General features: G+C 34.3%; 1 protein-coding gene across 2 annotated transcripts in view; it reads left to right on the forward strand.

Annotated features, from left to right (window-relative positions):
* Window positions 1-4,555: 4,555 nt before the first annotated feature.
* The window catches only part of LOC128242857 (Wilms tumor protein 1-interacting protein homolog), a 48,913-nt gene continuing 28,058 nt past the window's right edge, over window positions 4,556-25,410 (forward strand). Inside the window, exon 1 of one of the 2 annotated variants that reach the window (XM_052960240.1) lies at window positions 4,556-6,105. In XM_052960240.1, the coding sequence (XP_052816200.1) occupies window positions 4,917-6,105 (1,189 nt within the window). In that variant the 5' untranslated portion in view covers window positions 4,556-4,916. The remainder of the gene's footprint in view (window positions 6,106-25,410) is intronic. The other variant, XM_052960239.1, reaches the window with a different exon arrangement.

The following is a 25,410-nucleotide window of genomic DNA, read 5'->3' on the forward strand; positions in this document are numbered from 1 at the left end:
ATATAACAAACTCAGTAATGTTGTACGATGTTTACTCCGAAAATGACGACCGAGTCAAGCGAGCGCAAAAACTGTGAGTGCGGCGGAAAGTGTGTGCATATCACAACTTGTTATTATTGAGATAGTGTTTTGCATTTTGATGGGTAAACGTTTTGGGAAAGAGTTTGAAATAGTAAGGTCAAATTGTTTTAAAAAATAGTCTACATTCTCTACCTTCAAATCATCAAATGATATAAATCAGCCTAGTAGCTACTTACACGAAAAATACTCAGTTGGGTACACAAGCTCCCAAGGGTAGAGAAAACATATTCTTGGGAGAAAAAAACCTATTCGACTTTCAGCTGTCACCGAAAAACCAGAAAAAAAGTTCCATTTCTCAAGCATTATCGAGGGCCACCTCTTTTTTTTTATATAAAATATTTTTATTTGGAAAAAGAGAGGAAGATGGGATAGTGGTGGGAAGTGGAAAGAGGATATAGAGGACGGGCAGACAGGTGAAAAGAGGGGAGCAGAGAGGTATGGTAGAGAGAGATGTGAAAATAGTGGGGGGGGGGGAGAGAGGGAATGGATATAAAGGATGGGGAAATAAGTGATTAGAACGGAGTAGAGATGGAGCATAGGGAGATATGTGAGTAGAGGGGAGTAGAGATGGAGCATGGGGGTATGATATGTAGAGGGGAGTGGGGATGGAGCATGGGGAGATATGTGATTAGAGGGCAGTAGAGATGGTGCATGGGGGTATGTGAGTAGAGGGGAGCGCATGGGGAGATATGTGAATAGAGGGGAGAGGGGATGGAGCATGGGGAGATATGCGGTTAGAAAGGAGTAGTGATTGATTATGGGGAGATGTGTAATTAGAGGGGAGTTAAGATGGAGCATGGGGAGATATGTGAGTAGAGGGAAAAGGGGATGGAGGATGGGGAGATATGTATGTAAAGGGGAGTAGAGATGTAGCATGGGGAGATATGTGAATAAAGGGGAGTAGAGATGGAGCATGGGGAGATATGTGAGAAGAGGGGAGTGGAAATGGAGCATGGGGAGATATGTGAGTAGAGGCGAGTGGATATGGAGCATGGGGAGATATGTGAGTAGAGGCGAGTGGAAATGGAGCATTGGGAGATATGTGAGTAGAGGGGAATGCGGATGGAGCATTGGGAGATATGTGAGTAGAGGGGAGCAGAGATGGAGCATGGGGGTATGATATGTGTGAGTAGAGGGGAGTGGGGATGGAGCATGGGGAGATATGTGATTAGAGGGCAGTAGAGATGGTGCATGGGGGGTATGTGAGTAGAGGGGAGCGCATGGGGAGATATGTGAGTAGAGGGGAGAGGGGATGGAGCATGGGGAGATATGCGGGTAGAAAGGAGTAGTGATTGATTATGGGGAGATGTGTAAGTAGAGGGGAGTTGAGATGGAGCATGGGGAGATATGTGAATAAAGGGGAGTAGAGATGGAGCATGGGGAGATATGTGAGAAGAGGGGAGTGGAAATGGAGCATGGGGAGATATGTGAGTAAAGGCGAGTGGATATGGAGCATGGGGAAATATGTGAGTAGAGGCGAGTGGAAATGGAGCATGGGGAGATATGTGAGTAGAGGGGAATGCGGATGGAGCATTGGGAGATATGTGAGTAGAGGGGAGCAGAGATGGAGCATGGGGAGATAAGCGAGTAGAGGGGAGTGGGGATGGAGCATGGGGAGATATGTGATAAGAGGGGAGTAGAGATGGAGCATGGGGAGATATGTGAGTATAGGGGGGTAGAGATTGAGCATGAGGAGATATGTGAGTAGAGGGGGATGGGGATGGAGCATTGGGGGATATGTGAGTAGAGGGAAGTATAGGGAGATATGTGAGTAGAGGGGAATAGAGATGGAGCATGGTGAGATTTGCGAGTAGAGGGGAGTAGAGATGGAGCATGGGGAGATATGTGAGTATAGGGGGGTAGAGATGGAGCATTGGGAGATATGCGAGTAGAGGAGAATAGAGATGGAGCATGGGGAGAAATGTGAGTAGAGGGGAGTAGAGATGGAGCATGGGGAGATATGCGAGTAGAGGGGAGTAGAGATGGGGCATGGGAAGATATGTGAGAAGAGGGGAGTAGAGATGGAGTATGGGGAAATATGCGAGTAGAGGGGAATGGAGTCGGAGGTTCGAGAAATAGGTGATTAGATGGGACTCGAGATGGATCGTGGGGAGTTGATGATTCGACCGGAGAGGCGATGGAGAAAGAGGAGAAGAGGGAAGTGGGGAGGGAGGATTCGAACGGAGGCGTAAAAAGGGGAATGGAGATTGAGGATGGGGAGATAGGTGAAAAGAGGAGAGGGGAAATGAAGGCTTAGAAAAGTGTGGGGAGAGAGCAGTAGAGAGGAATTGTGGGATGAGAGGTGAAAAGAGTGGAAAGAAAGGATAGGAAAAGGGGAGAGATATGGTTGGATGAAAGGTAAGGGCGGGATTAATAGAGGTAGTGGAAGAAAACGAGTATGGGGAAAGAATGAAACGCTGCAAAGAAGGGGGAGTAAGTGTTAAAGTTAATGGGGATGAAGTTGAACCGAAATGAAGTAAACTGACGTGGGGGAGGGGGGGGGGCGTGTCAATTGGACTGTTTTCGTTTAATGCGCGACCACATACACTTGTACGATGGAGACTCTGAGAGTCAGTGGAAAGACAGAAAAGATGATAGGTCTCGTAACATGCACCACCAAACGAACTTTATGTGATTCTGAGAGTTAGGCTCGAAAACTAGCACCGCCAGTTTCCGTACATAGTTATCCAAGTTTTGACAGTCTTGCAGATTGTTTGTCATTATTCAAAGTGTTAAATTGGTAAATATCTATATTGCTTTCCTAGGAAACATTTAACATATATAAATGCATGAAATGGCAAAAAACAAAACCTTAGTTAAAATAACTTAGTTTTAGATATGTGTGTTCACTTCATCAACAGTGTGTTAGTTGTCGAGTTGAATGGATTTTTTAACATCATTTCTGCCTTCCCGTTTTTGCGTCAGACTACTTTTGTCATTAATATTCTATAAATACATGTATTATTACCAAATTATGACCAAATAATGCTTTTGAGTTGCGTTTGGCTATTTCAATGAAAGGTGCGAATAAACATGTATTCGGGTTAAATCATATTTTTGTTTTGATCAAGTGAAATGAGTTTAACACGACAATGCATTGAAATAAAAACAACAACGCTATATTGTGCGTCTTAAAACATCTTATGTAAATGACAGTTTATTAGTAATTGACTATATTTGCCGAAAAACAACAACAAACATATGACATATCCGTAAAAGAATAAAAAATAACTAAAATTAAGTTCGCGCTTCCTTGTCGTTTATTTTCTGATATGTGCCAAGCATTCTGTAAACCAAATAAAAAGATCTAAGCATAACTTGTGGTGCTCGCTCCCTGAATCATATTATTACGATCTTAAATTCACACAAACAAGTGTCCTTCAGTGATCTCGTCAAATGGTTGTTATTAAGCGAATGCTCGATTACCGAATACTAATTCCGTGATGCACCATAGCATATCGAAGCCAATACGTTCACAAAATGAAACCGAAAGTACACCACATTTACATGACGTAAATGCTACAGCGTTACAGCATTGTTTTCACTCGGAAAACGACCAAAAACAAATGTAACATTATTTGATTTCTTCACCCGTTCTAATGAAACCACTAACGGATCCGAGTGGGGGTTGGGCTGCTCCCGGTGTCTCCATCCAACCCGCCAACCCCCTAAAATCGTCCAAGTATACATTTATTTTTTAAAACAGTAATGAAACACGCCCAAAATGCACCATTTCGAACAAGAAATTGTTCTATGGGAGTACCCACAAATACCCTTACCAAGCATCTGAGGAACGGGCGCAAGTCAAAAGATTACGCACCCTCTAATGTCAAACCCTGGTGCGCCTCAGGAATCATGTCGCAGTCTATGCCGCTTATAGAGCCCTATTTGTGGTTCGTTTGATGGAGTTTAATTGATGTTAAAATTAATGATTTGTCCAATTTTAGTATTTCTTTTTAAAACAAAACTGCATTATGTTCAAAACCGATATAGATATAATTTATTTGCAAACGATGTTATACATCCGAGCAAAACCAAGACAAATTCAAGAAAAATGGCCAACGAAGATCGCCTAATAACTTTATTAGCACTTTTCAGCAAACTAGAGCATTTTTGTCGCATTTTCTCTCAAATGAACTGTTCAGGATGTTTTATTATTGTTATGAGTATTTTGTTCACACTTCACACGAAAATAAGTATTTTTATATCACCAGTATTTTTAGTAATATACAGCTTGAGAAAAATTATATGTAAAGCTTTGTCTAGACATCTGCATATTTAAGGGGAAATCACTGTGATAGTTTGTTACGTTAAATGTCTTTGATTTTCTAACGTATTGACGGTACTTTTGCGGTTTTCATAACGAGAATCGTTTCAACAAAAATAGCACCTGTTGTAAAATAGTCCCAAATAACTTTAAAAACTTTACCTTTTTGACATTGATGATCGCTACTATTTGACCTTCTGAACCAAGACAATGATATAGAATATCTTTTTATCTGTTTTTTTCAATAAAAGATGATAAAAGTAAAGTAGTCATATTTTGTACGCGGAGTAATTCTAATTAGCGATTCGTAGTTTGTTTTGTTAGAGAAAGGAAGCGAAAGGGACGTGTGTTACGGGAATATAAAGAATCGCGTTTGTTTTTTTCTGTTAATTACAATATTATTCACATTAATTAAGTTTCGGAATATATGTAAATATGTTGAAAATTGATCAGATACAGAACATGCGTGTGTCATGATAAAATAAGTGAAAAACGTTAAATTTCTGTATGTTGCACTGATTTTCCATTGTCTGGGGGTTGTCTCAAAGCACTTTGTGTTGTTTAGTTCATGATGAAAAATCAGAATATGTACCAGGCAAACATGGATTACAACAAACAAGGATTACCACCTGGCATGACTAAACCACCCATGTCCCCTGCAGGAATTCATTCACTGAATCCAATGCAATTATTTGACAGTAATATTCAACAGACAATGGAACAGTTCAACAACAATCGCCAAATGTTACAAAACAATAGTCGCCAAATGTTACAAAATCAACAAAGAGAAGTTGTGATAGGAACTGTTAGACATCCAGCCCCGAGAATTCCTAGTCATGGGGTTCAGGGAAACTACTATATTCCAGTGATGAACGGAAATGCGAAAGGTTCAGAATACAGTCCAAGATCTAGCATAGGCACACCAGGTGATTCACAGAACTCCAGTCCAAGTTCAAGCATTATAACATCTCAGCCCCCACCACCTTATGTTTATCCAAGTATGAATCCTAACAGGAATAGTATTGCAAGTAACATTTCCAGTGTAAGTTTGGACTCGATGAGGGGTTCTTCATCCCCGAGGTTTATTAGTCCTCGGAACTCTTTAGTGATGCAGGAAGCTCAAATCAAAAGGTTTGTGAATGAGCCAGCGCTTCCTGCAGCCTATAACGATCCTAGGTTGAGTGCGTTGATTCATTCTGGATTGCATTATCAGCCTCAACAAAATATACCGAGTGTCAGTTTCCAAACTACAGTAGCCAACAATGGTTTAGTGCACTTTGAAAATGGTGGTAACATTGCGAGAAACATACAGGGCTCGCCACCACCAGCTATTCCAAAAAGAGTTCCCAAAAACATGAATGCCAAAAGCCAGTCAGAAAAACAGGTTGACATGTTAGCTGAGCAGTTGAAACAGAATTTGAACATGAACATTAACATGACGAGTGTTGTAGAGAATGTGCTACCACCACCCCCTTACCATGGGCCCCACAAAACAGAGCCAATGCCCGGTTTGCCACCCCGCACTGTCCCACTGGGTATCCCAAATCAGGCGGGCTCGCCTCAAGTTAGGTTAATGGGAACGGGGTCGCCGATTGCCTCTGTATCGAGCCCTGGGTCCTCGAATCCACTGTTAAAAAAACAGTACAGGACTCCCCCAAAACCTTCTGGACCAACTAGTGCTGAAAAGAGAATGGAAGAAATGACGGAGAAGATCGAAAAAGAGTTTGAAGCTGCCAAAAAAGGAACTGAGTACTTCGGTAAGTTTGTAACATGTCTCTCATGTTATTACATTTGAATATATTAGTCAATGGACTTACCGGTATTTCAGTTCATAAAGACAGTAGCACAAAAGGAATAATTTTCATTGTGTTGTTATTTCTAAGTTGATATGAATATTACTATTGTTCACCATCTTTTGTATAGGTATGTACATGTACTGTATGTATTTCTTCATCTGACAAGTTTTGGTGAACAATTCTGAACACAGAGAAATAATGGAAGAAAGAAGACAACAGGATACATGACATGTAGTTTCTAAAATAGAGAACAGGTTTGATATTTCAAGTGCACCCAAGTTATTTCAATTATGATTACTATAAACAGTTTACGTGTGAAGAATTGTTGGCTATCTCTCCCACAGGCAGTGTTTATGATTCCGTTCATTCTAACATAATGTATATAAACTCTGATGTTTAGGTATTTTCTGAAGGGGAAGCAGGCATACTTGGCAATTATACCTGTACAGTTATTCCTTATCCCTGGCATGTACATATCTTTACATCCATGCTCATGTACATTTTATACTTGGTACCTGTTTATGTTGGCAGATCTGTTTTTGGTTTAATGGCAACTACATGTATGGTGGGCAATTCAGAGTTTTAAAATGGTGCTGCACATTGGCGATATTTGGGAGCACCCTTCTGCCCTTATGTAGAGACCAGCATGTGCACCTGGCTGCCGTCATAAAATTGAATGCTTATCATAATCAGATATTTGTTTTGTTTCAAAACATATTATATGATAATAAATACTTACAAATGTTATTTATTCAGCAGCTGATATCTATTGAATATACTACTTCAATTAAACGCAGTTTCTGACATTCTAACATTTTCTGTCAAATTCCTGATATTCAAGTTACTCACAGAACTAGTGAAGTAGTCTAGTATGACCGATACAATACCCGGTATGTAACATTGTTTTCACACTAAGTCCCCTGACCCCAATTCTGCAGAACCGTGCCCCTTTTTTATCCTTGCTAAACCCTGGCAATTATTCTTGATATGATACATTTAGTTTAAGATTTTTTGAGCAAATCTTTTCAGAAGTTAACGTTTATGACAATTAGCCGCAGTGGAGAATTATTTCACTAACCCTTTTTATGCATTTCAAAGAAAAGGCTAGTATGACTGAATCTTGGAGTGTCTGACCAATTCCCAGTCGGGATCTGACCAAACCTAATTTGACAAGTTCTATTTTGAAATTTATATACCCTAGCACACTAAGGATATTTTTTTAAATATATATATGCCAATAATAAATGGGAAAAAAACTTGATCTTTGATATAATTATTAATATCTGTTGTCAAGACAAGTGCTCACTCAAACAGTCCTTCAATTTAGACTTTTGGATGTACGAGTCCAAAGTCTTTATTCATCAGTACTTTTAACAACCCCTGCTGTATAAAATTCAGAATTCGAAAAGTGAAAGTCAGAAATGCATTTTACATGTTTTATCTGTGCATGGTTTGCAAGCTTGTGCTATTTTCGACCACTGCTCAACACATTTCTCAACATAGAACAACCCATTTTTGTTCTCTCTCTCTGTGCAGAAAGTGAGCAGTTGAAAGAAATATCGTATTAAAAGAGGGTGTCATAAGATTTGGCATTCCTTTGTGAGGTGATATCTTGCATTTTTCACTTGAAAAGACGTAAATTGTTTGTCACAATATGTTTTAACATTCCTGATTTGTTCAAACAGAAGTATTTGAAAGGAAATTTAAAAGGTCAACATGAGACATTGAAATGTTTAAGATAGGTCAACCATTTAATCAGTGCTTCCATTTGAATTTGACACTGTTCGTATGATCAAACTTCATAGTTATACTCATTAATATTCGGGGGGTTTCTGAAAAATGTCCAACTCTGAACATTTTTCCATTCTTGAACTGCTATTATTGATTTAAAATAAAATAATAAATATGCAACTAAAATATACAAGTCCTGAAAAGTCTGTTTAAAAAAATCATTTTTATTTTTATTTGTATATATATATATATGTCAATATTGAAATGGGGTCCTTAAATTTACACTGAATCTGAGTTTCTGATGTTTTGAACTTCCAAGGACTCAATGATGGAAGTTTAAGCCCATTTTTAAGGTGTAATACACTTCTAAACTTCCTTTAATGGAAGCTCTGTTTCAGCAAACAATTATGATACTTGTGTTGCAATTTATTATAAATCTTCTAATGACCATAAATATTTCAAACATCAATTCATGCAATTGTTTTTTGTTACTATTTGACATATAAACTGTTACATTTTGTAAACCTGGCCACACCATTTAATTAGCAAGATGAGCAGATAGTTTTGTTATCCAAGGATGCCAATTTTCCTCGTTTTCAAATGATTTTTTCTTATTTTGGCCACAAAAATTTTAAATTAAAAGAATGTTTTTTCGTTTATTATTTGAAATGGATTATTACTATCTCCCACTGGTTTCCGTTTTCTTTTAAGCTGGATTTTTCAACAAAAAATACGGGTTATAGAATAACGAAAACCGGGTGGGCAGGCGGGCATAGACTTTTTTATTTCATGTCATAAAGTGAATAGTTTTTATCCAACTGTTATGAAACTTTGTCAGAATACTTATCTACATGTACATGTTGTTTTGAACATTTTGAATGTGGGTCACCTCAGGTCAAAAACTAGGTCACTAGGTCAAATTTTAGGAAGATTTTATTCAAATTCTTTTTTGTCATTAGTTTTTATCCTTATGTTGTTTTTTTTTGTACATTAATTAATAAAGGTCACCTCAGGTATTGGGCCATAGGTAAAATCTTTTTTTTCCTCATGTCATAAATTCAAACTGTTTATCAAATCTTCATAAAACTTGTTCTAAAAATGTGCATTGTATCTTAGGGTATTGTGAATATGAGTCATCTTGGGTAACAATACTAGTCATAATGTAGGATGTTTGGAAACATTTTTCAATGGCCTAGTCACAAATTTGTGTTGGCATTCCTAATTATGAAATATGTAACCTTACATGTATTAAAACTTAAGTGTAGAAAAAATCTTTGTGACCAAGAAATTATCCTGCTGCTCATTTATGTATTAATAATAATTATAATCAGTTATTGAAATATTGATAATCATGGCTAGGTCACGAAAGTACAGTAACAGTTATAATAACCATAGATTGAATTTAATCTCATTAAATTTGAGAAAAATGGTCATGTAATTATTGTGAATGAGACCTTTTGTACAATTTGGAATGTAGATTTTTTTCAGATATAAAATATATTGGAATGAATCAGGTTTTTACTTTAGAGAATTTGTAATTGATAAGTTGAAACTTTTTGTTAAAACAGCTTAAATTTTGAGAGAAATGCTTTGTCATGTTCTGCAATTCACCATTTTTTTTTAAGAACAGCGCGGTTGGGAAAATGTTTGAAATTTGTATCGGAGTAAACGAAAATAAATTCTTAAAGGCACTTCAACCTTTCTGAACAAATACTGGGGACAATCGAGTGAAACCTCCACTTGAGTCATACAAAGAAGTTATTGAAATCGTCATGGAATTTCAAATTTGTCTCACAATACATCATTTGGCTTGTCACCCGCTAGCCGAATAGCGTTCAATTATTTCATAAAATATTGAGCACTTCACTTCTCAAAAGAAAGTGTTTAAGCATAAACGGCAATACGCTCTTATTGAAAAATCATTAGGAAATCATGGGGTGCTTTATGAAGATTACCCCGGTATATTATTAGCTCGTCTGTTTTTCGAAGAAAAAAAGTCGAGTTATTGTGATAGCCTTGGCGTCGTCGGCGTCGTCTGCGTCTGCGTCTGCGTCGTCGTCGTCGTCCAAAAACTTTAACCTTACCTCATAACTCAAAAACCGTTCAACATTTTCACATTAAACTTGCTACACGTGTTCCTATTAACACTATGCATGTTTATAGCAGGTCATATAATTTTGCCTTTAATTAATATTGAGTTATCCCCCCTTTTCGACTTGGAAAAAAAACAGACGAGCGTTGGCACCCACTCCGCGGTGCTCTTGTTATTCCAGGTTTTAGCTAATGATTTATGGGAGGGTGCTGCACTATTTTTGGTATAGGACCACTTTCCCCTTATGATGACCAGCATTTAATTGTTCAGTATGCTGCCTTCTTACAACTTGATGTTTTGATGATCAAAATTTTAATGTTTCCTTAGCTTGTTTAAAAGCTTATTATGTGATCATAAATACATTAAAATTATCTGACAGTTGAAACCTAAAATTGCTTCACTTAAACACTTTCCTGACATGTTTCTACCTAATTCATAATATTTCAGTTCTTCACAGCCCGATAAAATGTGTCATTTTTCCCTAGTTACCACCACCGACCTCCATGTCCCTTTTCTGCAGTTCCCTGCCCTTTCAATACCTGGCAAAATTCCTATATTATTTATATAATGTCAAGGTGCATGCTATTTTCTAGTTATTTAAAAAAAATCCATTTAGACTACATTCTGAATGTAAATTTCAAATCAATGACAATATTTGTCATATTCAACTCAAGTTTGTAAAAACAAACAACTTGACAATGCAATGTTTAAACTTCCATATTCATCTGTCAAAAGCAAAGTTTTATTAAAATTGTGATGTAATGAGTCATTCTTGGTTCAACTTTGCCGGAAAGGCCTAAACCAAAAAAAAATTGATTCTTGTAACTGTAGTGGACTCTACCTAGTAAATAGGTGCCGCGACCCTACCGTTATTTATAGTCTATTGATATTTTACATTAAAAATACATAAATAAATATATATTTATATTTTTTAAGTGCATGTTTTAATAAGCTTTAAAGCTTATACAGAATATAACTTAAATGCCATTCCCCAATGATGACAAATGCGTTCTTAATCAAGCATAATAAAAAAAATCTCCCTACCAACCCTGTTTTTTAAAAGGATGTAACCCTAACCAAACCATTTTTTATTTTGGCCTGGAAATTTTAAGTTTTCTTCTTGTCATTTGTTAGGGTTTTATTTGTGTTATTTCGGTAGTAACATGTAATGTCATACATGTTTCTTTTGAAGTTAAATGAAGCATTAATCACATTGAATAATCATTAGATAACGAACATAGCTAACAAGTCAGGATACCTATGCATGTGTAGGCATTGACAAATAGGCAAACAATATACAAATAAGTGTCTCCAATAAAAACACAGCCATAAGACTGAGCTTTGTTGATTTTATTATCTGTTTAGGACTGATATATTCGGCCGGTGCTTTATATAGGGTTTAGCCAGGTTTTAAAAAGGGCAGGGTGTTCAAGCAGCAGATAATGGACAGGGTGCTTGAGGGACATAAGGGCATAATTATAGTATCGGGCAGTGAATAATTAATGCATTGAAATATGAATTTACTAGAAAATCATAGAAAATATTAGAAATTGTGCTTATTTAAAGTAATTTTAGGTATCAACTATTAAATAAGTTGAGTTTGTTTGAATTCGTAATTATATTTCAAGTATTTAGCAAAACAAAAGAAATATTTCAGTATCTTAGACTGGAGGGTACACATTCTGGTCACCATGACCCTCTCATAAGCCTCTTGCTAAAACCCTATAATATTTCTAAAAATAAAACCTTGACTAAAGTAGTTGCAATAAAATACGTATATGTACATTATTATGTTGCTTATTCACCCTTTTGTCATGGTTAAGGCGTTTTCATGCTTAAAAGTATTTGTTGTTTCGGCTACAAAAATTGGTGTGTATTAACATGTTCCTTTGAAATGGTGTCTTCTTGTCTGTAGAACTGCATTTAATGGTATCAGTGTATGTTGGCGATTGTACTAATTGTATAAAAAAAATTTCCTTATTCAAACATGTTTTACGACCGTAACTTCCTGTATTTTATTTTGTTTCATTTGAATTCACTTTGAATTCACTTAATCTATTTTAGTCTAATCTTGCAGCTGCATAAGCAGTCAAATGATTATAAAGTTGTTTTAAAATACCGGTGTATGGATCCAGTTCACATTTAGTTTATATGGAAGTGTTTAATTTTCCTCCTGTCAAATATGCTCTTCCTGTGATATGGCTCTTTCAGGTTTGTGAAAATCAAAAGTGATACTAAATTCTTAAGAGATTGGTTAATATCGAAAAAATGAAATGCTAAAAATGGGGCTTATATCATTGTTGGCCGTTAAGACACACTGAAATATATTTTTCAAAGAAAATTACCATGTAGTTTATTAACTACAATGGAGGAAATCGATGCAAATGTAATAATTTTCAGATTTTGTGAAAAAGGTGTTCTTGTTCTTTTCAATTTTGTATTGGAGCCAATTTCAACCCCATATTACATTGTATGAACAGAAAAAGCAAGGTATGGTTATTATATGTCCAAAACCATTGTTCTTGTACTTGTACTTAAACCACCACATGTATATACATGTCACTGGACATCAGTCCATCAGACTCCCCCTCATGATTTCATGATCATTATCTTCATGAGGAATTCGTGGAATTTCCCCCCAATCAATACTCTCCTGTTTTGAATCCCAGCTTTGTTGTTGAGATGGGATTTGATCTGCAAATCCAGCTGACACATTGGCTCATCATGCATGCATCATTAAGGTACATTGGCATTGTGAGATCTTGAGGGAAAAATATTTGAGCACTGTTAAATTAGGCAAGTGCTATTAACAAAACTTTGTTTTGCATTATCACCCTGACCCGACTTATTTTAAGGGGCGGAGAGGGATTTTTTTTTAAATTCCTAATTACTTGATAAAAAATGAAAAAGTAGAATATGTCAACCTGAGAGGCGAAATAACATTCGGGTTGTGAGTTAAGGTTGTTGCGATAAGGTAAGGTCAAGCAAAATATATATTTATTGTGGCCTTTTTGAAGAATGTCAGAGTTGCAGAAAAAACACATTGCCGAAGGTTCACAGCTTGCAAAAGATTTTTTAGTAGGGAAACTTTAGATGATGCTGGTATTCTGTTAACTCATTTTCAGGTTTGAAGTATGAGTTACAGGTCTGAACTGAAATACATTGCATAGAAGAGGGTTTTCTGGGTAGTCCTGAGTTTTGCAGACAGATTTTTCGATTCCACTGTAAAGGATTGTTAAGTGTTCAGTGACAAATATTGCTTGAGCAATGAGTGCACAATATAAAGAAGTTCTGGTAAGCCCTCCTAGATATCTGAATGGAATAAATCCGTGACAGCTAGCTAATTGTATTTAATTTATAAATTTATTTTATTTCAATCAGCTTATACTGGCATACTGTTTATATATGAAATTGGTTTCAATCAACGTTAGCACTTTGGGAGCGCAGCGTTGAACATGCAATCCTAGCTACCCTCAGAAACTGGAAAGAGATAAAGGCTCCACCAAGGTATGGTGTGGGGGCTGGGAGTGGCTACCAAAGACAATTGCTACCATATGAACATGAAAAGTTGACCTCTGAATCTTCTTAAGTGGGTTTGTTTTAAATTTATGTATACCTGACAGTTCATCTGATTGACTTATTTAAATGTTTCTGTTCATTTTGATACAAAGCTTCCCACAATGTAAAACATGTGAAATGATTTCCCTATATTTGGATGAACAAAGAGATAAAGTTATTGGCTAAGTGTCAACAGTTGGTCAACAAGGGCTATTATCTGTGTGTAGCCGTTATCCAATGATGGTATGCTAGGAATTCGCTGTCTCAATCAATACCAGGGCAATACTCTATGATTGGGGCAAAATCACAAGGCTGTCTGTATAAAAAATTGTAAGGTCCAGTTTTGTTGATTTTTTTTTAATCTTTTTTTTTTGAAGTTTTAAGTTTGATACACAATTTCAATATCTTGGTAATCCTTTCTCAATTAATATTCCACTATGAAGCAACTAGGATGTTTGTGCGAAATATTGAGAACATTACATGCTCGCAAAAAATTTCCAGTCTACAGTAAATGGAGAGTAAATATCTTACAAGAACAAGTTATGAACAATGTCAAGTGCCCTTAACTGGAATTCAGTGAATGAAAGGGCTTAACCATGTCTTTCACCATCAAACACCTATAGTGCATAAATGCCATACCATATTTTCTTCATGGTGTGTCAGAAAGGCTCCAAAATTCTGTCCAGCTTTAGTTGTTATTCTTCATATGGGTGGAAGTAATCAATGTTTGATATTATACATGAATCTGAGGCCAAGCAATACCTAGAAGCAAAGTCATGAAATTCATTTTATGCCTTCATCTGTGTACAGAAAACTTCATCTCTGTACAGAGGAAATTTGATGTTCATTATTTCCTTTTCATCAACATTTCTTAATACTTTGGCAAGGAAATTAATGATACCATGTATCAATATGTTATCGTTATTTGATATGAGTTGCGATTATGTAGAAGTCTAGCTATGTAAGTCTAGCTATGTAAGTCTAGCTATGTAAGTCTAGCTAAGTCTAGCTATGTAAGTCTAGCTATGTAAGTCTAGCTATGTAAGAGGAAAGGATGCGATTGCATACATGTATGCACAAATAAGATTTATTTTTGAAAATCTTTTAAAGTTTCCAGTAATCATAGTAATCTAACATGTAGGCCTTGCAGTTAAGAATTAAGCCTTGCAGCTGTTTCCAGACCATAAAGCCAAGATGGAACATCTTATCATTTATCTACATCATCAATTAGCTATTTAAAAGCTGGATTATCTTTTTAGGTCAATTTCTATTACTGTTTTGGAGTGGTTGTTCTAACCATCTTTGAAACTCTACAAGTTTTAGGGTTGAAGTTGTTTCTGGTGGAGTAGAGTGCCGAGTGGTTGTTTTTATGCGGCCAGAATATTTGTTTAACATAGTATGAGTATTTCTGATATAACTTATAATTGCATGCTTTTAAATTTATAATCAGAAAAAATGAGTCTATTTTTGCTTCTGAACTTCCTTCCCTCTAAAAACAGTTTATTTAGCCATATAAAAGTGGTTATAAATGAAGCATTTTTAAGACTTCATTATAATTGGCAGAAAAATATCACACCCATATAGTGTTTCAGTACCAAAGAAAATGTAAACACCGATATATATAAAACATGATTATGTTTAGAACTGCTGTCAGATTTTGTAGGCATTATTATGTTATGTATGCCGCCTCCTAATATTTTTCAGTAATTTTGAGATGGCCCCTCAGTGGTTTTCTTACTTGTGCACCTAAGAATGCATTACTCATTCCCCTTAATTCAATGAGAAAACACTTGTATCTATAAATTACCTGAAGCATGTGGTTTTGGGAGCCTATTGTCTTGTTGTAGTCTAATTTTAAACACATGAGATCATTATTTGTTTATGTCAACTTGTTTCAAGATTTACTGGCTAAAGCTTTTTTTCTCCAGTCCTAGATAATAGTAGGGAGTTGAAAGTTGAACTTGTAGAGATGGAGTTTCAGATTTTAAATTAAGGCCAATTTGAGTTTAAATGAAGTTTGCTGATAAGTGTAAAGCAATATACTTGTGTTGAATGTTACATATTTAATTCATGAACGAAACATTTATTTCTAGAGTAGTGTAAAAACAACAGTTTACTGGTGTCCACTAAAAGGTCCACTTAAAAAGATTTTTTTTCAACTGAATATGATGCCTAAATTTAGCTCTTTTCCCAATCCTCTATAAGTATTCTTAGATTCACAAAAAAATGACTCAAAATTCATAAACTCTCAACAAGTCAGCTAGTACAAAAAAGTTTTTATGAGGGACATTAAGTTCCCTTAAAATTCTTTGAACCTCAGGATCTTTAAGGGGCTTATTTCATTGTTTTAAATATACCATGGTAAATTCACAATTTAAGGCATTTTGCCGCTTTTTTCACAATCCAAGGGCTCTGACCCCATTCACCTTAAGGTTAAAAAACAGTGTCTCATGGTCAAATATGAGAAAAAAACACATTTAAAAGTGCATTGCTTACATGCAGCTTATTGAAATACACACAAATTTCTCATGTTCAGTCAATATGTTTATTATTTGATGGTTGTTATAATTTAGAAGGTGAATGAGACTGTTCCAGGTACTTTTTTAATGATCAAGAAGATAAAAAAGTATAACAACAAACTGCAGCCACAAAATATTTGAACTTGCTTTGTTCTCATAACCATGTTATCACATAGTAATCCATCATGTCTTTCGAAGTTATGACACGAAAAAATGCCTGTGAATTAGCGTTAATATATGCAAATTGAAATTTTATCATAGCAAAATGATGTTCCTTAACCACCATGAAATAGAAATGAGTTTTGAATTGAATGACTTGTTTTGCCTAGGGGGACACACTAAATGAATAATTAAACTGGCTGATCGGCTGTTATGTATGGGACTTTATGTAATCAATTCCCTCCTTGTTAAAATGCTTGTGAAACTGTCACTGTTTTAATAAATGCTGACACTAGGAAATGAAACTTGATTGATGTTTTGGGATTTCCTTCATATTTACTTTCATATTTTGTATTGTTAATTATATATGCACTATTTACCAGTTATTAAATTACTATTATATATTTATGTACGTGCTCTTTAAATTGCTATTTGTTTTTTCCTCCTTTACTATGATCGTTGATGCGTGCAATAATTTATGGAAGAAGGAGTGTTGTTTATACTATAATGTTCTTAAAAAGGTCCACATGGATGGCCTTTACAATATTGACTTGGTAATATATAATTATGTAGATTAATTATTAATTACTTAAGATATATTGGAACATAGCAAAAAAAACATACACATACTATTGATCGTTTTAATTTCGTTAGGCTGTTTTCGCAAAATAACAGGGTGTGAATTGAAAACCCATTGACATAATTATTCAATTTTTTGTTGTGTTGCTCTCTGATGATGATTTATTATCGTTGTGAATCCAGTCTCATCATGAAATTTAAATTAAACCTCACAAAATCGGCCTCAATCGTGAAATCTCTAAAAAATGATCACACAAAAGCAGTCTTATTTTGCATTAATTGTTTGCAATGAATAGATTATTATGAAAAACATGGTGATTGTAAAAAAAAAAATGGCCGAAAATTATCAGCCTTCTGTCATGTTTCCGCTATGGATGTGGGTTTTTACACAGGTAGCTTAAAATGAACCATGAATGATTCGAGTTCTTCCGTGAATATCTGGTCTGGTATTTACCTGTAATTAATGCTCTAAGCCCTGAATAACAGAATGGACTGTTATTTTAAAACAATAAGGTGTTTCATCAGAAAAAATGTAGTGATTCATGTCATAGTTATAAAGGCCTAGAGAATACTCAGTTCACTGTTTAACAAATATCATCTCATAACATGAAACTAAGGAAATTAATTGCTGAATTTTGAAACCAAATTTTTTTATATATATACTTTTATAGGATGTCTGTTTTTCGAAGAAGTCATTGTCTTACCCTGGAAGTTGAGGTATATTCGTTGGCACCTTTAGTACAAAAACCTTCTCCATAACTGAATTCAACATTATTTTGTATTGAAATGAAACTTGGTACATATGTTGACTATCAGAGACAATACAAACATAAAGAGCAAGATCCGTAACTCTGGCTTTAATAAATGTTGAGTGATGCCATTTTTACAACTGAAAATAAAATTACTTCACAAGTGTTGGATGGTGTTTCACTCTGCAGCAGTTTCGCTCCGCTTCGCTCTTGTTTAGATATCTTTGGCAAAAAATAGACATGCAGGAGGATTTGGGTGGGAGGTTTTTTGTGTGTATTTTCACGTGTTAAATCAAAATGTTTAAAAAAATGCTGAGTTGCGACAAGCTATTCTAAAATATAATAGTAATTGCAAGAATAAGCACTTAAATTAGTAAACACAACATTATAGATAAAGACTTTAAAGAAACTATGAGTCACTATTAAATTATTTTATAATGAGCCCCTTTTCATCTTCTATTATAGCTGCGGTTATGAAACAGTTTATACTTATTGATGTGATTTAAGAAATATTTATATGAAATTAAGTTCATCCGTAAAAAATTGGGACATTTATGGTAATAAAAATAATGAATACATACAGATTTTGTTAAACGCTATAAGATGACTCATATTTTACAAAATTAATCATTTAAAGCGCTGAATGATGTGGATACTAAATAATCTTAAAAGCACAGTATTTTGCTTTTGAAACATATCATTAGTTTTTGTTACTCATAATTTATAATTCTTTCAGAACATTCACCCTGAGTAAGTCATTACCACGATTAATATGTAAATATAATATCTTGAATACCATCACACAAAACATGTTTCCTTGTCGAGATTTATCTTATATATATCATTAGCAAAAGATGTTTCATTAGCATAACTCTGTATTGTTAAGAATGAGTCGCTGGCCTTGGTTATACTAACTTTATACAATCTACTCGATATAAGGGCTATAACATTATAAGATTTGCAAGATTTTTAAAACCTAAAGCCCTGATGTACCAGTGGTTTGTTCATTTGGTCGGATCTTGATAGTAGGATTCACCTTTGTTTTACCTAATGATCCATTATTGCTTAATATGTGCATCTTTGGAATGCACGACAGTGTTTTATTTCCATTTTAAAGGAATGGTGGTGGAGCCCTTTGATGAGGTAAAAAAAGTGGGTATTTTTGGCAATAAAGAGGAAAATAGTAACATGGTTTATAAAATTTTCAACTTGTTTTCAAACCATTCACCGATATATTCATGACTGGCACTTAATAATATTGCTTAACATTTGCTGTCAACTGTTTAGAGGTCAATGTTTCTCAACAAAACAAACAAAAAACTATAGCAAGGCCCATAACTCTGCTTGTCAAGTCTTTAAATTAAAAAAAATAGGCGAGCAATTACGCTTGTTTAGTGGTGCTCTTGTTGAGTAATATGTGCACATTATATTTAAGTATTGCTTAGGTCTAAACTCTCAGATCAATGGTAGTGAAATATAAGAGTCCCCGAGGGATGCACTCTGTGAAATTTGAAAAAGAATCACTCTTGAATGTCATGATCACCGGTCTGCATGCCATGCATCATTGATTGATATATTTTGCAGTTTTGCAAGTTTTTATCTTTTCAGATGTCTGTATTTATGAGATCAGCAAGAACAATTGGTGGCCTGTTTAATGTTGAATATGGTAGAATATGCTGATATATCGGCTTAAATACTTGTTATCAGTTAGTGAATTGTGTGGATAAGACCTTTGGAATCGTCCTTATCCTCTTAATGTACTTGTTCAAACAGTACTTGATAATCCACATGTTTTATCTACACCTCCTAATATTTTTCAGTAATTTTGAGATGGCCCCTCAGTGGTTTTCTTACTTGTGCACCTAAGAATGCATTACTCATTCCCCTTAATTCAATGAGAAAACACTTGTATCTATAAATTACCTGAAGCATGTGGTTTTGGGAGTCTATTGTCTTGTTGTAGTCTAATTTTAAACACATGAGATCATTATTTGTTTATGTCAACTTGTTTCAAGATTTACTGGCTAAAGCTTTTTTTCTCCAGTCCTAGATAATAGTAGGGAGTTGAAAGTTGAACTTGTAGAGATGGAGTTTCAGGTTTAAATTAAGGCCAATTTGAGTTTAAATGAAGTTTGCTGATAAGTGTAAAGCAATATACTTGTGTTGAATGTTACATATTTAATTCATGAACGAAACATTTATTTCTAGAGTAGTGTAAAAACAACGGTTTACTGGTATCCACAAAAAGGTCCATTTAAAAAGATTTTTTTTCAACTGAATATGATGCCTAAATTTAGCTCTTTTCCCAATCCTCTAAAAGTATTCTTAGATTCACAAAAAAATGACTCAAAATTCATAAACTCTCAACAAGTCAGCTAGTACAAAAAAGTTTTTATGAGGGACATTAAGTTCCCTTAAAATTCTTTGAACCTCAGGATCTTTAAGGGGCTTATTTCATTGTTTTAAATATACCATGGTAAATTCACAATTTAAGGCATTTTGCCGCTTTTTTCACAATCCAAGGGCTCTGACCCCATTCACCTTAAGGTTAAAAAACTGTCTCCATGGGTGAAAGTTTTCAGTATTGATACTGAATTCAGTATTTTGGAAAATATTTATCCTATAGAATGTATTGTAAAAATGACATTTCCCTATGTAAACACCCTATTTTCAGTATTTTGAAAAATTCAAACTTTCACCCATGTAGTCTCATTGTCAAATATGAGAAAAAAACACATTTAAAAGTGCATTGCTTACATGCAGCTTATTGAAATACCCACAAATTTCTCATGTTCAGTCAATACGTTTATTATTTGATGGTTTTTATAATTTAGAAGGTGAATGAGACTGTTCCAGGTACTTTTTTAATGATCAAGAAGATAAAAAAGTATAACAACAAACTGCAGCCACAAAATATTTGAACTTGCTTTGTTCTCATAACCATGTTATCACATAGTAATCCATCATGTCTTTCGAAGTTATGACACGAAAAAATGCCTGTGAATTAGTGTTAATATATGCAAATTGAAATTTTATCATAGCAAAATGATGTTCCTTAACCACCATGAAATAGAAATGAGTTTTGAATTGAATGACTTGTTTTGCCTAGGGGGACACACTAAATGAATAATTAAACTGGCTGATCGGCTGTTATGTATGGGACTTTATGTAATCAATTCCCTCCTTGTTAAAATGCTTGTGAAACTGTCACTGTTTTAATAAATGCTGACACTAGGAAATGAAACTTGATTGATGTTTTGGGATTTCCTTCATATTTACTTTCATATTTTGTATTGTTAATTATATATGCACTATTTACCAGTTATTAAATTACTATTATATATTTATGTACGTGCTCTTTAAATTGCTATTTGTTTTTTCCTCCTTTACTATGATCGTTGATGCGTGCAATAATTTATGGAAGAAGGAGTGTTGTTTATACTATAATGTTCTTAAAAAGGTCCACATGGATGGCCTTTACAATATTGACTTGGTAATATATAATTATGTAGATTAATTATTAATTACTTAAGATATATTGGAACATAGCAAAAAAACATACACATACTATTGATCGTTTTAATTTCGTTAGGCTGTTTTCGCAAAATAACAGGGTGTGAATTGAAAACCCATTGACATAATTATTCAATTTTTTGTTGTGTTGCTCTCTGATGATGATTTATTATCGTTGTGAATCCAGTCTCATCATGAAATTTAAATTAAACCTCACAAAATCGGCCTCAATCGTGAAATCTCTAAAAAATGATCACACAAAAGCAGTCTTATTTTGCATTAATTGTTTGCAATGAATAGATTATTATGAAAAACATGGTGATTGTAAAAAAAAAAATGGCCGAAAATTATCAGCCTTCTGTCATGTTTCCGCTATGGATGTGGGTTTTTACACAGGTAGCTTAAAATGAACCATGAATGATTCGAGTTCTTCCGTGAATATCTGGTCTGGTATTTACCTGTAATTAATGCTCTAAGCCCTGAATAACAGAATGGACTGTTATTTTAAAACAATAAGGTGTTTCATCAGAAAAAATGTAGTGATTCATGTCATAGTTATAAAGGCCTAGAGAATACTCAGTTCACTGTTTAACAAATATCATCTCATAACATGAAACTAAGGAAATTAATTGCTGAATTTTGAAACCAAATTTTTTTATATATATACTTTTATAGGATGTCTGTTTTTCGAAGAAGTCATTGTCTTACCCTGGAAGTTGAGGTATATTCGTTGGCACCTTTAGTACAAAAACCTTCTCCATAACTGAATTCAACATTATTTTGTATTGAAATGAAACTTGGTACATATGTTGACTATTAGAGACAATACAAACATAAAGAGCAAGATCCGTAACTCTGGCTTTAATAAATGTTGAGTGATGCCATTTTTACAACTGAAAATAAAATTACTTTACAAGTGTTGGATGGTGTTTCACTCTGCAGCAGTTTTGCTCTTGTTTAGATATCTTTGGCAAAAAATAGACATGCAGGAGGATTTGGGTGGGAGGTTTTTTGTGTGTATTTTCACGTGTTAAAACAAAATATTAAAAAAAAGGCTGAGTTGCGACAAGCTATTCTAAAATATAATAGTAATTGCAAGAATAAGCACTTAAATTAGTAAACACAACATTATAGATAAAGACTTTAAAGAAACTATGAGTCACTATTAAATTATTTTATAATGAGCCCCTTTTCATCTTCTATTATAGCTGCGGTTATGAAAACAGTTTATACTTATTGATGTGATTTAAGAAATATTTACATGAAATTAAGTTCATCCGTAAAAAATGGGGACATTTATGGTAATAAAAATAATGAATACATTCAGATTTTGTTAAACGCTTTAAGATGACTCATATTTTACAAAATTAATCATTTAAAGCGCTGAATGATGTGGATACTAAATAATCTTAAAAGCACAGTATTTTGCTTTTGAAACATATCATTAGTTTTTGTTACTCATAATTTATAATTCTTTCAGAACATTCACCCTGTGTAAGTCATTACCATGATTAATATGTAAATATAATATCTTGAATACCATCACACAAAACATGTTTCCTTGTCGAGATTTATCTTATATATCATTAGCAAAAGATGTTTCATTAGCATAACTCTGTATTGTTAAGAATGAGTCGCTGGCCTTGGTTATACTAACTTTATACAATCTGCTCATATGGGCTATGACATATAAGATTTGCAGAATTTTCAAAACCTAAAGCCCTTATGTCCCAGTGATTCATTTGGCTTAGGCCTAAAAAAATTCATTTGGTTCGGGTTGGTACCCGACCCAACCTACGGAATAGGCGCCGACCCTACCATTTTTATAGTGAGTTTGAATTTTGAATTATTTTTTTAATTGCTTTTCAAAGTTTAAAACCTTAATTGCTTACACTGAAGATAACTTTAACACCATTTCACTATGATGAAAATGACATTCTTATATAAACCTAATATAAAAAAGAAAAGAAAAAAAAAGCCTACCTAGCCTACCTATTTTTGAAAAGGATGTAACCCTAACCAAACAATTTTTTTTAACCAGGACAGCCCAATCTTGATTGTAGGCCTCACTGTTTTTCCTAATATCTATAATAAAGTTATTCCTAAGTATGTGCATGCTAAATGGAATGCACTTTATTTTTTTTTCCACTTTAAAGGGAAGGGTGGCGGAGCCCTTTGATAGGGTAAAAATAGTGTTTTTTTTGGCAAAAAGAGGAAAGATTGTAACATGGTTTATATAATGTTCAATTTGTTTCCAAACCATTCAACGACATATTCATGACTGCCACTTTATAATATTACTAAACATTTGCTGACTGTTTAGAGGTCAATGCTCCTCAACAAAACAAACAAAAAACTATAGCAAGGCCCATAACTCTGTTTGTCAAGTCTTTAAATTAAAAAAAAAAATAGGCGAGCAATTACGCTTGTTTAGTGGTGCTCTTGTTGAGTAATATGTGCACATTATATATAAGTATTGCTTAGGTCTAAACTCTCAGATCAATGGTAGTGAAATATAAGAGTCCCCGAGGGATGCACTCTGTGAAATTTGAAAAAGAATCACTCTTGAATGTCATGATCACCGGTCTGCATGTCATGCATCATTGATTGATATATTTTGCAGTTTTGCAAGTTTTTATCTTTTCAGATGTCTGTATTTATGAGATCAGCAAGAACAATTGGTGGCCTGTTTAATGTTGAATATGGTAGAATATGCTGATATATCGGCTTAAATACTTGTTATCAGTTAGTGAATTGTGTGGATAAGACCTTTGGAATCGTCCTTATCCTCTTAATGTACTTGTTCAAACAGTACTTGATAATCCACATGTTTTATCTACACTCGAAAATTTAAAAATCAAAATGAATTCCAGTCTTGACCTCATTACAGGGTGAAGATTTGAAATGTTGTTATTCATTCCTCAAATCTTTGAAAGTTACCAATGTTTGTTAACATAATGAATCATCGCCAAAATGCGATAGACACGCTCTGTTGCTATGGTCACATAAGTATGCTTTTAACGCAATGTTTGCCGACAAAATAATTTTAAGACGCTGTTGAAAAACTTGACAAAATCGGGATGGCCATTTGTACAAAGGCTCACAAAAGCAAACGCATTTTATTCAGTTGCAGTTTTGAACGTTTTAAGAGCTATTCAAACTATGGGCCCTTAAATTCTATTCTTTTTTATTGTACATAAATTTGATAAGATTCCTAAAATTGTATGAACTCAAAAGAATTTGATTGTTACAAATTCTAATCCGTTCGACAGAATTTATAGAATTTCACTTGCTTCTCTATTTGTGTCTCTATTAAGTGTACTTTGGTTTAGTTTACTGAAGACGAATGTTTTTTTTTGATTGGGCGTCAGTTGGTTTTTTGCCCTTTCGCATGCCGGCACGATTTATTTATGAAAAGCTTTAAAGGAATAGTCTTGTGTGTATACGCTTTTTTTATCCTTAAAATTTATGAAGTGAAAAGATCAGATAGTGGGTCCATGAAAACTTTAATTTGAATGAATGCATTGTGTTTTGACACATCTGTGTTTGTTACAAAGACTTTGGTTAAAACGCGTTACGCAAAAACAGCGTATAGGATAGAAATTGAATCAGTAGTTACAACATTTTTCAAAATTTGGAAAAAGAGATACAAGATAAATCTAAGCATTTGTGTGCACATGTGTTACCTTTTACTTAAGGCTGTTTAGGTTAACCCGACCCTACCTTAGATAAAAGCCGCCGACCATTATAGTATTTCTAAAAATAATAAAATGATTTTTGACAGAGATTTAATTTTATTATAAAGCACCATTTAAACTACAGTAATATATATGATCGAATTTGGAAGATAAAGTGGCCTTTTTGCAAGAAAATTATCTTGACAAAGTATATATGGAATTTAAAACAGAAAAATCCCTACCTACTGTACCTAATAATTTTGGGAATGTTACCCTAAACAAACAATTTTTTTCAGGCCTTCAGGTGTAAAAGGGGAAACTGATTTAAAGATAAAAAGATTTAAAGAAACTGCATCTGCTGGTTTGATCTGTCAGGCATGGATAATCATCGCTTTAAATTGTATTTAAGCCATTATGAATAATGAATTTCAGTCACAGAAGAAAGATGTATTCCCATTTTGATAGCAGTTGTTATGTGTTTTACAACAGTATCTTTTTACATGATTAAAAATGTTCCTTAACATATTTGTGGCTTGTTTGTGTTCGGATGTTTAAAATGCATTTCCCCATTGTCCCACATTGACTTTTATGTTTGAATATTTAAAGGCACTCGATCATAAATCACAGATTTAATGTTGGCAACGATTTTGTTGAAATTTTGATAATTTACATTTATTGTTATGGACTTA

The sequence above is a fragment of the Mya arenaria genome, chromosome 8 (assembly GCF_026914265.1).
Source record: "Mya arenaria isolate MELC-2E11 chromosome 8, ASM2691426v1".
Taxonomy (NCBI): domain Eukaryota; kingdom Metazoa; phylum Mollusca; class Bivalvia; order Myida; family Myidae; genus Mya; species Mya arenaria.